General features: G+C 36.2%; 1 protein-coding gene across 1 annotated transcript; it reads right to left on the minus strand.

The window, feature by feature from the left end:
• Window positions 1–2725: 2725 nt before the first annotated feature.
• On the minus strand, window positions 2726–7373 carry LOC144437004 (HHIP-like protein 2). The gene is made up of 6 exons (XM_078125871.1): window positions 6250–7373; window positions 5404–5732; window positions 5137–5266; window positions 4663–4805; window positions 3857–3938; window positions 2726–2780 (listed from the first exon to the last, which is right to left on the minus strand). Exons 1-6 carry the CDS (start codon window positions 7371–7373, stop codon window positions 2726–2728), a joined length of 1863 nt encoding a protein of 620 aa, XP_077981997.1.
• Window positions 7374–15444: the final 8071 nt, after the last annotated feature.

Here is a 15444-nt window from a genome sequence, read left to right on the forward strand (position 1 = left end):
TGGTTTTGTTAGACAAATTATTTGATTATTAGCTTCTCTTTTTTGGTTACAGACTTTAAGGTTTTTGATATTTTAAAAAGTTGTATCGTCACATGATGTTTGTTATTATATACAAACGTTACACATGTGTGGCAAGATTTTAAGCAAAATCGATCTTAAATTTGAATCTGTTCTCTCTTAAACTTTATATATTTCACATCATGTCAATAGTAGTTAAGTGAAAATGGTCAACGCTCGTTTCACGAACGCGGTTAAAATGATTTTCATGTGAATTGATTTTTTTAATATTCTCTTTATAATAATTCCAATTTACCAAGACACAGTCTATCACTGAACAAACCATCATCATGTCACCATGATACACATCTAAATATTATGATTGAAATATCTACACAAGACTTCAACAATTAGTGCTTTATCTTTCAGCTGTGGACGGTACTTGCATGAACACCGATAATTTCTATTGCAATAACCTACGTTGCATAGATACGTCGTTGCTATGCAATTGTCAAGACAACTGTGGTAACAGCAACGATGAAAAGAATTGTAATATAACTTGTGGTAAGTAAAGAACAATAGATTATTAGTTAACATCGTCAAAGGTACGAAAAGATTATCCACCAGGATTATAATATTTGCATTGGATCCAATCAAGAATTAGAGAGAAACTGATACAATTGCTTAAGTATTTAGATTAGCTTAGATTAGATTGGATTAGACTAGATTACAGTACAATACAATGTAAAATTTTACAATGCAACGCAGTGCAATACAATACATTGCAATACTATCTACAATACAATGCAAAATTATACAATGATACTGTACAGTACAATATAATATATTGCATTACAACAAATAAAATTATACGCAATATAATACAATACAATACAATACAATACGACACAATACAATACAATACAGAACAATACAATGCAATACAATACAACACGAAAGATACAATGCAATACAATACAGAACAAAACATTACAATAAGAAAGGTACAATACAATACGAAAGATAAATGTAATACAATACAATACAATACAATACAATACAATACAATACAATACAATACAATACAATACAATAGAAGATAAGACTGTGATAAAATATACAAAACATAAAAAGGTAGGAGTGATACGTCTAGATGATCTGCAATGGTTTAATTTACATCTGTCAAATAAACGTGTATAATGCAATGATTGTATAGAGGGCATTTCGTTTATTTTAAATTCTATATAATACTTAGTTTGATATATTTGACATTTCTTTCATATTACAGAAACTACAAGTGGTTCTACAGCAATGTCGGACGGAATGACTCTTTTTTTTATTACAACAACACTGGTCATCGCTTACGTCAATAATGGACAAGCTTAAGTCGTCTCTGAATTGTATGTTTAGCTTTTTTAAACACAAAATTCAGGAAATATGAAGGTTTTCCGAGTTGAACAAAAATGGATAAGATATTGCTGAGATCAAAACAATAAACGATCTGACTCTACATTGATTCCATAGTAAAAGAAAAAAAAGTGTAATTGTAAACTTGTAGTTGTAAATCCGGTAAAATCTAATTTTCAAAATTTAAAATTTTACATATCACAAGGTATAGTTATTGTTATAAAATTTGTCTTGGAATATTCTATCGCTATACAATGAAGCGACAGATTTTCCTCGCCATTGTAAATAACAATAAATTCAATATTTATAAATTCATACATCATTTTTGCTACTAGTAGTACATCGTTTTGCAGTTATGTTACCCAGGTCTCAAGACAGAGTATATAGTATAGTATTTCCGCTGGCGCAACGTCGTAAAATAATGGTGGAGACTTCTCCGTTACAATTGTCGTAATATTGCCGCAAAGAGACATGCTTGTTGTTTTACGACAATGCCAGGCGTTCATCAAAGTCTTCTTGATTTGTGCAACAACAATATTCCAAAATTGATGTCTCGAATTGTTCAAGAATTGACGAAAGACGAAATGTGATACATTTACTACTGGGGAAACCCAGCTTTCAGCTTATTTGATATTTAAAAAAAACTACAAATATTGTTTGATTTGGTAGATAACACACGTACACGTTGGCGATAGCGGTACCTTTGTTTTGTGGATATAACCACCTCAAAGTCTCCAAAAATATGCAAGTTTATGGTAGTCATGAGAACTGCCACCCTACCATGAGTAAATTAAACCAATGTCCATTCAATAACATAGCATGTTGCAACAATAGTTTTACTTTGTGTCTATCTTAGTTAACAGAAAACTTTCCACTATATAAGTACAATAATCACCGACTCTGCTAAATTATCTGCACTTTACCTTCATTCTGAGCAAGAAGCTGAAAGTGTAAGTTCGTTCAGAAAAAGTGTTCTCAAAGTTCCTTGTACGATACGCCCTCATCGGTTGCTCCACGGGCGGATAATATTAAATATCTGTGATGTGACTGGAAATGGTAATACGGAAGTGGGTATTTATTTTAGAATTTAATTCATAAAACTTTACTGTGTGATACCACTGGAAAAAAACAGTGGCAATACAGAAGAAGTTCGTGTTTTAGCTCAATGATTGCAAAAAAGTCTACTTTATGTGTAAAAATGTTATTGTAATAAAGAATGATTTGTAAATATTTGTAAATGTACTTGTAAAATAATTATTCATATGAACATGTACAATATAATTAGCATAGTCAGATGAGGGCGCTGATAAATCCAACTAGTCTACCTATTACCAGCATGGGCATCACAAAGAAGATATTCGCTGCTAGCCTTGAGCCTGTGGAGAAAGGAAAAAAGTAAACATGAGTCTGGAATCTACCATAATAGTGTCCAGGGTAACTTGAGTTGAGAACGAAAAGGTTAACACTGTATTTGTGATTGTGCATCGTTGCTCAAGTGTACATTTTGTTGTAAATCGAACATACTAGTTATAGGAGTAAGTTGAGAAGATATATTAACGTTGAAATTGTGATTGACATATTGCACAGTTAGTTCTTCTGCTGCAGAGCTGTAAACAAACTTCGAGGATGTCTCCAAAGAAAAAAACCATAACCATTTGTTTTGAGGTGCACGCATACAGACTGAGTGTACAATATGAATAGGTTGAACATTATGCATTGCGAGCATCTCGTTGTCATTGAATTTCAGTATCAGAAGAAGACTATATGAAATTTGCATAATTGTAACTAAATGTTATCCCTTTCCTCCTCCCCCTCCCTCCCTATTTCTCTTCCCCTCTCTCTCTCTCTCTCTCTCTCTCTCTCTCTCTCTCTCTCTCTCTCTCTCTCTCTCTCTCTCTCTCTCTCTCTCTCTCTCTCTCTCTCTCTCTCTCTCTCTTTCTCTCTCTCTCTTTCTCTCTGACACTGATACGACAATCGCTAACATTTCAGCAAGATGCATAATATGTATTCATGTACCTGTGTTTAAGTCTAGACAATCCGCCGGATTTCCACGCCTGTAAATGATATGACAAAAACCGGGTTTTGTGAAAACATATCAATGACTAATAATAACAACGTTAACGTAAACTCCAAAATACGTCGGTTAATAGGGAAAAGTATACTATATGTACCTCTTCTTCCAAATCAGCATTCAGAATATATTTCTCTAAGGTATAAATACAACATTGTGGGTATATTTCCTTTTCTGGTTTTGCCAATTGCCCCAGTTTCCGGCGGACTGTATCTCACTCTCTTTGTCTCTATTCTCTCTAACTGTGCCCCCCCCCCCCTCGCACCAGTTTATTTGTTTTTGTCCGCCTCTGTACCCCTATTGAGTCACAAACCAAATCGTTCTAACACTTGTTGATTTGGTGAAAAACTATTTAATACTTGTATTGAGGGAAGTTCATACCTTGAAGGGTCTACTAGCCTTAAGACTTGTCCTCCAAGTGTACCGTGCCAAGCTCTGGTCGTTGACAAAATATACAATTCACCTGATACAGTTTAGAACATTTAAAGAAACCATTGATAAATACATTGCATTCAATCTTCGAAAAGATATTGGTGTTCGGTTATCCATATTTGAAGAGAATAAGCTATGTTCAGAAGGCACACAAACTTAAATTTAAGGTATCCCTGTTTCAAGTGGTACATGCTGAGTTTATAAACATTTTACTCAAGTGAAAATACTTAAAATAAAATCTGAATTAAACTATCATATCATACCATATATCATATCATATATCATCATATGTTACATCGTATCATATCATATATCATATCTCTTATATCATGTCATATATCATATCATAATTTCATAGTATCATATCATATATCATATCATATCTTATATCATATCATATATCATATCATATATTACATCATATCATATCATATCATATATACCATGTCATATATCATATCATATCATACATTGTCACGTCACACTAACATTGATTTGTGGGATTATATATAATTATCATATCATATCATATACCATATCATATCGCACCATGTCATATCATATATCATATCACACCATACCATATCATATCATATATCATATCATATCATATCATATCATATCATCATATGTCATCATATCACATGATATCATATCATGTATCATACCATATCATACATAATATCATATCATATCATATCATATCATATCATATCATATCATACCATATCATATCACATCATTATTGTGTGTACCTGATTCGTCTTCTCCAAATGACAGTAGATACCTTGGATAGGTTCCATTCAGACCATTGTTACAAATAATTTTATCACCCATACATATATCATTTGATTGCCATTCACCACTTGTCTTGTTCTCAGTCAACGTAAACAACTTGCTATTATCAGAGAATATTGATAAAAATAAAGAAGACAAAATATAAATATATGTATTTCAACACAAGTAATTGATGATAGGGGACCTCACGTACTAACTGCAACTGGAACGGATTTTAAAAACAAAAAATGTTACATTCAATCACCTACTTGTAATATCGCACATTGTGAACAGCGTCGCATCACCTGTGGATAAACGCAAATCAACGCGTGAATGGTGAATTGGTAGTACATACAGTCAAATATGTTTCCTTTTCAAGACTACTGTTTCATTTATGAATGTTAATGCCATATATGTTATAAACCAGCGTAAGAAAAAAAACGTTTACCTACCCAAATGCATAATCACCAAATATATATTTTCCATGGAGGTTGGGTGATTGACAACCACGATAAACATATCCACCGATAACAGCCTTGCCAACCGTGTGATTATACACATGTATAGGTAACATGTCCTCCCCTGTTGAGAAAAAAATCATGCAATCGTCATCAGTTTAGTTAAGCGAAGAAAAAAATGTGTGTTTCCGATAACATGGCCTCGGAAAAGATACAAAATTTAATTAAATATCGCCAACGTCTATAATAAATAACACTCACCTAGGGAGCCATTTGTACATATTTCAAAGTCGTTACAAGCATACCCTTCTTTACCCCTCCATCCATAATTTCCACCTTTTACAACAATGTCAATCTCTTCATAACGTTTCTGTCCAACATCGCCACAGAATATCCGTCCTCTATCCTCGCCAGTTTTTCTGTCCCCCCTGTCGACGGAGCTTCGCCACAAACTACGGAAGCCATAGGCGAAGATTTCCGGGAGAGCGTCGGGTGTATCAACAAAAGGGTTATCTTCTGGTATACCGTAGGGTTTTCCATCAGTTTCGATGTCTATGTCAATTCGTAAAACAGATCCCTGGAAACTTGTTCTATGAATTGCAAGTGAATAGAAACGGTATAAGTATCAGTTGTTGATTTATTGTATGTTTAGTCAATTAATATACGATCTGAGGGCTTTGGTGGGGTATATGGGGAAGGTTGTTATGGATCATGATATAACATCCAGTAAATGGCTCATTATCAAAGTAGAGAGTTGTAAGTACTGTTTAGAATTATAATATTACAACCATATTACCATCACCATTCCAATTTTGCTAATATGGAAATCACCATGCATACCATCGCATTACTACTACTACTACTACTACTACTACTGCTACCACTACTACTACCACTACTACTACCACTACTACTACTACTACTACTACCACCACCACCACCACCACCACTACCACTACCACTACTACTACTACTACTACTACTACTACTACTACTATCACCATGCCACCCATCACTATATATCCGGCCAAGCCACATCTCATGCACTGACATTACGACAGGGCGTTTAGTTCTAAGATCACTCATTGAAATGAAACTCACACTTACAAATTTTGACCGTTTCCTCTTAGACCCCAAGGATCTCCCAGGGGAGCAATCCTAGAACCAAGACTCCCACCATCGCCAAGAAATATATACATGAATCCATCGATTGGACCGAATAGCAATTGCCCATCATTATGTGTAGCGCCTGGTTCTTCGATAACCAACAATATGCGTTCAAAATCACTATCTACCTTGTTTTCATCACCTTCAGAAATTCTCATTTCGCTAACTGTCAGGGTTATTTCTGTGTCCTGCTTAATTATAGGATTCCGGGTGCCGTTGACATAACTCACAAATATCCGACCGTTCTCTTTGAAGTTTGGGTGAAAAGCAAGACCCATAAGACCCCGTTCGTCACCTTGTGCACGTGCATCTGAAGTCACTAGCTTGTTTTCCATGTCCAGGAAAGGTTCATCTGCTTCGGTCCCATTTTTATAGTATACGTGGACAATTCCCTTTTGTTCCCCGACAAAAAGTCTATGTGACCCGTCACCGGCATGGATAGCAAATATAGGCATCTCTAATTCCCCGGCAAATTCTTCAACGCAGAGACAGCCGTCTTTGTTGTCAACAGCAATCGTGAGTTGCTCGCCAAGAACATCATCATTTAAAATGTCTGGGTAGCAGTAATCTTCATCGGCGGCCCGGATGTATTCACAGAAAGCGGACCCTGATTCCCTCGCTGTTGAGATGACTGATTCGTCATCCGTCATGAATTCTATGACATGACTACAATCCTCATAAAACTCTAAACAGTAACCCAGACAGAGTCCAGGAAACACTGCCTTCTCTTGATTTACTTCCGTGTCAAATAAATGAGAAGAGTATGGTGAACATTCCTGACAGTAAATTGTCTTCATAAAATTCTGACATCTCTTCGATATATGCCCAGCAGCGTTGATGCTCTGAAGCGTTTTGTCGTAGTTTTCTTTGATTTTATCCTCATGTACAGTGGCGCAACAACCAAAAGTTGAATAGTCAGTGCAAAATGCTAGTTCCTGGTTTTTAGCGAAAGGTGGAAGGTAGTCCAAACACTGGGGATGGCATGAGACCATTGTTACAATTGACATGAGAATTATAAGTACAATTCCCCGTTGTTCTCCCATACAATTGTCTTGAAGAATCATCTTGATTTTGTGTAGTAACTGTACGTGAGACACAGTTACGTAAGCAAGCAATTAGGTTTCCTTTAACGACACTTTTTATTTGGCACACCCCACCTTCCTTCGATGTACATATTCACAAAATCCCAACTCCGTTGAACCAAATGGCGCTAGAATGTTTCCGTTGTCATTGAACTTGGCTATACATGTCCACAAAGCAGTATTTCTTTGGTCAAAGATACTGGAATTAACTTCACTCCACTGAGTAAGTATCTGCTAGACGTCCAAAACAAAAGGACACAGATTGAACTTGGTAGTACATACGCAACATGTCGCAGTATACAATTGGAACAGTCAACCAGAAGGTTATTGTGATCCGGATCCCGGTAAATGCACAGTAAATTGCTGGCTCCTTATTTATGCTTCGACTCGGATGACGTGCACCTAGCTACCACAATCTTCTTGTTTCTAGATCCATCGGTAGACCATGACGGCAAAGGACTGTGAATTGAGTTACTCAATCAAAGAAAGTGTAAAGCGACAGAAATCCAGTATGAAGTCACAGTCTGTGATGCTGAACAGGGACAATAGAAGTGGCAGCATTGACGTTCTCACTCCAACGTCTATGGTTGCAGGGATTTAACCCGCAGTCAACAAAATGTCCGGATACATGATGTCCTTCTTTTCTCCATCTATGCACGTGTATCGCGAGAATTGAGATGAGTTAGTGCATGGATGTATTAGTGAATACATCCATGGTTAGTGTGAGTGGTGTATATGTACTGCACAACTGTGGGCTGTGTTGATTTACAGTCACTACGTTGTGTAATTAACGCATTTTGAATCGTGTAATATATTATAACATCCCTATGGAGATCCCGTGGACTATTCTATCACTGAATATATGGATAGGGCCATACCATTGCCTGAGGGGCAACTGTAAGAACAATACAGCCCTACGTTGCCGAATGAATTAATCAACACTCGGTTGTGAAATATGAAGTGCTAAATTCAATTTGTAACTGTTTCATGCAAGTAATATGGCTACATGATCTCCGACAGCCGATAGTTTTATTTTCCAACAGGTTATTATGGTTAGCTGCCGATGGATCACAGGGAGCATAAGATCGACAATTTGATTATTTTATGATGGAATGTCTGTTGTTTTCTCTCTTTCCCTGGTTATTTGAATCAATAAAGATAATAGTGTTTAGTTTTCTTTTCCTACTGAATATTCACTCTCTTTGACTGAATAAAACCATTCTTTCTTTCCTCACAAAAACTAACCTACCTAATAATTACCAAGGTATCAGTAGCACTGACACTTTACTTTCGTCTTAACGTCGTTAATTCGCAGTGTCGCGGAAGAAATAGCAGCTTTGGTTTGCGAGAATGCTGTGTTCATGTTTTTGGTTTTTTGCTTAGTCTGGTTTCAAGGTCCTATCGGGCCCTACCCCTTCACAAATAGAATAGTCCACTGCGAACTCTTAGTGCGTGTACGTTCAGGTGTGGCATAATTAGTGTTCCCAAAATTGCATTGGCCACAGTGTCATGTTTATACATGTATAAATCTCCGATTGTTCATACCGACACTAATTAACTTTTTGAGCTAAGAATAGAGACCACAAAAAAACAAAATAAAAACAATGGTCGGAATTTTATTTTCTTCTTCTTTTACATTAAAAAAAAAATACTTCGACCCCATGATAAGAAACTCGTCGGTCACATTACTTCCATGAGAGTTTGATAGGATGTAACAACAGTAAATGAAGACAGTTATTATAGTTACGTAGACAAGCCCGTTGGACTATACTGTTATAGTCTAAAAAGACCTAGTTGCTCTCTGGAATACTGGAAAAGTAACCACAGATGAAAGTGTACACGGATATAGAAGTAAATTGTTACTATTTTACCTGTTTGCATGCAATAAAATGTTTTGGGTCGAGGGCTTAAACTAGGGTTATCGGAAACAGACAGACAGACAGACAGACAGACAGACAGACAGACAGACAGACAGACAGACAGACAGACAGACAGACAGACAGACAGACAGATAGATAGATAGACAGACAGAGGGGAGGAGGGAGTAGGGGCGAGGGGAGAGAGTGAGAGAGAGATAGTGTATGTGTGTGTGTGTGTGTGTGTGTGTGTGTGTGTGCATGCATGTCTGATGTTTTTGTTTGTTTCTAAAATCCCCACTAGAATATGTCTAATTGGTCCTTGTCTCATAGGCAGTCTTTTCACAAAGGTTCATCTCAACAACAAACCACAAAGGTTCATCTAAATATATCTATTTTTTATAGACAACCAGGGCTGCAGGGTTGGAAATAACCTCCACCAAACTCAGAGTCCCGGGCTCGTCGGTGGATGTGAGAGAACTCGGTATAACGATAACTGTTTAGCGGCTTCGGTGTCAGATTTATCACTTAGATGTAGAATGTGTAGCAAAAGAGATATTGAGACTGTAAAAATACGTCGCCGAGGGCGTCAATATCATCCTATCCCTTTACTTGCTTGTGGAAAGTGACGTCAAGACCATACACTGCAGTCCCTGGTGGTCTTTCAGTCACTCAAAGGAGATATGTGAATAAATTGATCTACGTTGGAGTGTGTGTCATCAGAATTTCACGAAACGCTGAGTATGGTAATTTCAACCAATTATGGAAGTTCTCAAGATGGTGCTGTGACCGGAAAAGTGCTCTATGTCTATCACTTTTTTTCAGCTGAAACCTTTTGAAGCATGTTTTCTTTAAATACTAGTCTTTAACCAGATGTAAACTGAATGCCTTCCGCAAGGGCAAAGTTTTGAGATTGTTGTTCCTACAGACAATTGTTGGAATACAACAGAACATATGTAATACTTTAAGTTATTTTTTCTCATTGATTGCTATTTGCTCATTGCTGTTAGTGATCTCCTGGCCAACCACAACATGTACTGTGACATTTGTTGAGAATGTAAAAAAAAATAAAAAATAAGCGCATCGTCGTTCCACTTTAGACAACATTGCCTGATGAGAAACTACTATGTATTTTTTTCCTTTTTAGTGGCCTACAAAAATATGCCAATAATTTATTAAAACTAAAAGCTACATCAATAATATTTTCAGGACAAGTGCGCTTATCAAATTATATTGAATTTGAAGTCTGCATTCTTGAGATATAGCCTAATTACCGAAAACCATTAATTATGTAAATTGCTCATTAATATTCACGGGATTTTTACCAAAACCTAATCAAGTCTTGCCATTACCCTACGAAATACGTCTTTAAAATTTCTATTGAATTGAGCAAGCCGTTATGGAGAAAACGATGACACAGACAGACAGACAGACACACAGACACACAGACTTCGACCCATAAATATATCTCTTCCTTACGGAAGAAAAAATGGTGGGAAATAGAGAGAAATGAAAGCTTTGTCGTATGATTTCATTAGATATGGGCAAACAAACAATTGTTTTACCTCAACATTTCTTCACACAACTTTATTTCATCGGTAGCTCCAGATAAGTTATTATATAACCACAGATAATCCCCTAGTTCTCTGCGTCTGAGCATGCTCAGTCTGGATTGCAAGTTCCCTATTGTCTGATATCGCTCGTTATGTCAAATCCGTAAGTCAGAGTTCATGATCTAATGTGGTTGTCAAGCAACTGCCAGGAAAACATTACGAGTGACATGCACAAAACAGCAACAGCATGCAGTATAATAAATACAACTTCAATAACCTTGATTGTCTCTAAGTTATCAAAAATAATAGATTTCTTTTTCTGCTGACGTATTCTCACCCTTTACATAAAGACTCGAATATACATTAACACGTTGTCACTCGACAAATATAGCAATGACTGGCATCATATCAAAACCGCGATCACACGTTACAGTTTAACATATTTTTCTTCTTATATAGATCGGTTACCAGTACATATTTCAATATTAAACATCCAGTCATCCAGTCCCAAGAGACTAATAACTTCAACGTAAAGCTTCAATGATGCAAAAGATGGTTCTGTCTGTGTGTCTGTTGGTTGTCGTACTGAGTGTAAAATATACATCTACAACAAGTAAGTCCAGTTATGGAAAAATCCAACGTTGTTAAGTTTGAAGTGCTGGAAAAAAATTCCTTTCGTCATTTACCAGTGGGTTGTGTGTGTGTGTGTGTGTGTGTGTGTGTGTGTGTGTGTGTGTGTGTGTGTGTGTGTCTGTCTGTGTGTGTGTGTGTGTGTGTGTGTGTGTGTTTCATTTGAATACATTAATTTTTCAGCCGCTAGAGTACTTCTAGAATTGCACCGGGTTTTGTTTTCGTTCGGTTTTAGGCTATCACTCGTGTATTTTTTATTTATCTAGGTGCATATGTCACTGATTTCACATATTCTACATCTACACAATCAAATCGATAAATAATACATTTCTTACAGTAAAGCCTTCCTCCTCCTACTGTTACTGTTCTGGTGTTCATTTAAAAATAGATATTTACCTAATACTCGTAGACGTCGTGGACCTAAACACGACGTAAAACTGCTTCCTGATTATTGTGTATTTTATAGGCGGTAACGTTGTGATCGAAACACGTGAATGACTTTTTGCGCTTAGTCGGTAAATAATCCCATTATAATGTTGTAATTGGATGTGTTAGTTACCATGTAGAGCGCATGCGCTATGTTCCAATTATGGGTGATAGAGACAGACAAACAAACAGACAGGCTTGAGGCTTAAAAAACACTTAGTCATTTATTTCAAGTTTACAACAGTGTAGGCCCTTCGAGAACTACCTCTTGATACAGATATCATTTTTGTAAATCGTATCTTGTTACTTTTTTTTTTCTTCTTTTTTTTTAAGTTTTTTATTTCGAGAGAGACAAATTACATCAACACAATTGCAAAAAATAACACATGGCACCAATGAGAGCATCTAAAATAAGTTTTAAAAAAAGGTACAATGCAGAGGTAGGGAACAAAAATTCATTTAAACTTCAAAATTGTCCCATTTCGCATAAAACTTCGGGAGACAGTCTTTTCTTTTGGCAATATGGCATTCAATCCTTTTTGCAAGTCTTACATTTAATTTCACAATATTAAAGGATGGTATAGTTTTTGATAACTTACATTCATAAATGGTCTTTTTTGTTATCAATATAATGTGGTTCAACAGTTGTGAAAAGGACTTGTCGCCTAAAAGAATCTGTTTGGCTGACAACGATGATGGAATTTGTAGGGCCACGCCCCACAGTGTCAAGAGACTGCGCCAAATAATGGTAGTACATTCGCATTCCACAAATAAATGAATAAGGGTTTCGTCCGTTAGGTTACAAAACGTACAGTGACTACTATTAACTCTAGGTGGATTCATGTGGTGAAGAATAGTATTTGTATACAAAATATTGTGGTTTATCTGCCATTGAAATTCCTGTAATTTTGACTCTATAGTAACTTTAAAAGGCAGTAAAAAGTAATGGACCCAATCATTGTTGCAAATATCGAGAAAGCCAGAAAAGAAAAGCTTGCTTTTCGGAGGAATGAAATAATCTCCTGTTATACGTTTTCTAATAGTTTTGACTTGACACGTTTCAAGTGGAACCAATTTTCCCTTGGAGATAAAACTAATCGGTCTTTCTGGCCTAATGAGCACTGGACTACCTCTTTTCCAAAGAAAAGGGATTGCATGCAGAATTCCTCTCCAGAAGAGAAAGTGATTAAGATTACATCCTAAGGAATTAAGGTTGTCCCAGTCTTTTAACTGATTTTCATCATTAAAAATATCTGCTATATATACAATACCTTTCTTATATAAAAAAGAAATGAAAACTGACTTATTATTAATGAGAATATCTGAATTGTTCCACAAAATTTGTTCTGAGACACAGAGCGTACTACAGGAGTTAACTTCACTCCAAAAAACAAGCATTTCGTGGTAAAATTTTGACAGTGCAATTGGAAGTAATTTAACCTTGTAATTGCACCGAAAAACAAGCTTACCCCCAAGTGGCTTTAAAAAGAAATTTGCAAGTAACTTCCATTGATGTTTAATTTCTTCTGAAATGAAACGCTTTATCCAAGAAATTCTAAAAGCTTTGTAAAGGGCAAAAATGTCAATCATTCCAAAACCACCGTCTTTAATATCACCAATTAAAGAATTTCTACTAACTTTGTCTGGGCCCTTCCAGATAAATCTGTGGATTGCTCTATTAATAGCTTTGATGTCACCCATCTTGATATGAATCATATTGAACAAATAAATAAACTTTGGAATAACAAGGGTTTTCACAATAAGAGTTTTTCCTATCAACGTCAGTCCTCTACAACTCCATAGGTTGAGCAGGCCGTTCATGGACTTGAAGGAACCTGAAATATTTTCCTGATAAGCCCTAATCGAGCTATAGGAAAAGAAGATGCCGACAATCTTTACAGGCGATTTCGGCCAATTAATACCAAGTGGCTCCTCAACTCTAAAACTCCAGCTACCCAGCCACATGTCCTCTGTTTTACTTTTATTTATTGAAAGACCTGAAGAGAAGGGCTAAAAGATTGGAAGCCGATGTTTCATCGGCGAGGAAACAAGTCAAATCGTCAGCAAAGGCAGAGTTTTTGATATCCTCGCCCCAAACCTTGATACCGTTAATAGCATTACTTTGCTGAATAGAGACCAATAGCACTTCTAAAGCAATAATAAAAAGGGCAGGGGAGAGAGGGTCGCCTTGGCGGACTCCTCTCTTAATATCAAAATAACCAGTACTTCGTCCCCGATTCATCACACAACTAGAGGGATTGGAGTAGAGAGTGCGAATCCAATTTTGGAGTGAGGGGCCAAATTCAAATTTACTAAGCGATGTTAAAAGAAAGTCCCACTCCAGACTATCAAACTTTTTTGTCTTTCAACTGTACATTTACTTTAACATGTAAGTGCAATTGATATAACTATATCTTACCATTAGAACTATCTACAGCAATACAACCAAGATCGAGTTGTATGGAAAGTGTAGTCTTCAAAATTGAACCAATCACCAGGTTTTTTCCCTTTGAGTGTACCGCGTTAGTGGAATCTTCATTGAAAATAGTTTTCACATGCATGGATGTATCAATAATTTTGAGACAAGTAAGTTACAGTGTATCACTCTCACTAATAAGTCACCAGCCTCCACAAGGCTGTTGTGTTTGGTAAACAAATCATGAGCGGAGATTTGATATCAAAATTTTTTGACTATTACATAAAATGTTATCACCTATACAATGTTGCAATGCCAGTCTCAAAATAATACTAAAGACTCAATACGTCTGCCCTCTGGCACTATACTGACTGGCGTTTTGAAAGGAAACATTCCCCAAGTAAAGTTTGGTTCATTGACAATGAAGGCGGGTAGACTACACTTTCCACACACCCCTGATCTTGGTTGTAAAATCATTCCAGCTTGCACAATATGCAGTGATTTACCATGTGCATATCATATCTATATGTATACCAGACAAATCCTGTGTAACTGTGGACATGTTTTAAATGTTTACACAAACTTCTAATTTATAGTCACTAATTATATAAGTTTACCTTTTGTTGCCATGATAACATTGTTACCAGGCTACAATCTGTAGAACATGCACCGACCTTGCCCAGTTTCCGATTCACGTTACCTATATCAAATACCAAAATTACTGATAAACCAAATTTGACACCACACCTTTGCAAATATGACAGATGTCATTATTTTATCTAGTGACGCCAGTATGTATGACATGTCAAATAAAAGAATTACTGACTAACGTTACATATCGGTAATATGCAAATCCCTGGGTGAAAACTCAAAAGCACATGCGTTTCGACAGAAAATCCTCATCAGACCGACATCTAATTAATCCAACATGGTTTCCAAGAAGTGCATGCTTGTAGCGCTGTTCACAGTACTACAGAGTGTTCAAATCGTATTTTCAACTTGTGAGTATACTTCACCTCGAGCTTTGGTAGTTGGCCATTTTGGCTTGTAAAAACTTCTTTCACTCAAAATTGTTTAAATTTGTACAATTTTGTGTTTTCGTTGTCGACTTTCATTTGATATTCAACTTATAAACACTTGTTTTATTTGGTTTGAAAGTACATATAAGTATA

Source organism: Glandiceps talaboti, chromosome 6 (genome assembly GCF_964340395.1).
Source record: "Glandiceps talaboti chromosome 6, keGlaTala1.1, whole genome shotgun sequence".
NCBI lineage: Eukaryota > Metazoa > Hemichordata > Enteropneusta > Spengelidae > Glandiceps > Glandiceps talaboti.

Bases quoted from the DNA above. Each gene is read 5' to 3' on its own strand.
- LOC144437004 (XM_078125871.1), bottom strand. From the start codon at position 7,373: ATGATTCTTCAAGACAATTGTATGGGAGAACAACGGGGAATTGTACTT. The intron at 5,733-6,249 runs GTAAGTGTGAGT...TGCAATTCATAG, and splicing joins AGAGGAAACGGTCAAAATTT to AACAAGTTTCCAGGGATCTG. The intron at 4,806-5,136 runs GTAGGTAAACGT...CTCTGATAATAG, and splicing joins TTTGGTGATTATGCATTTGG to CAAGTTGTTTACGTTGACTG.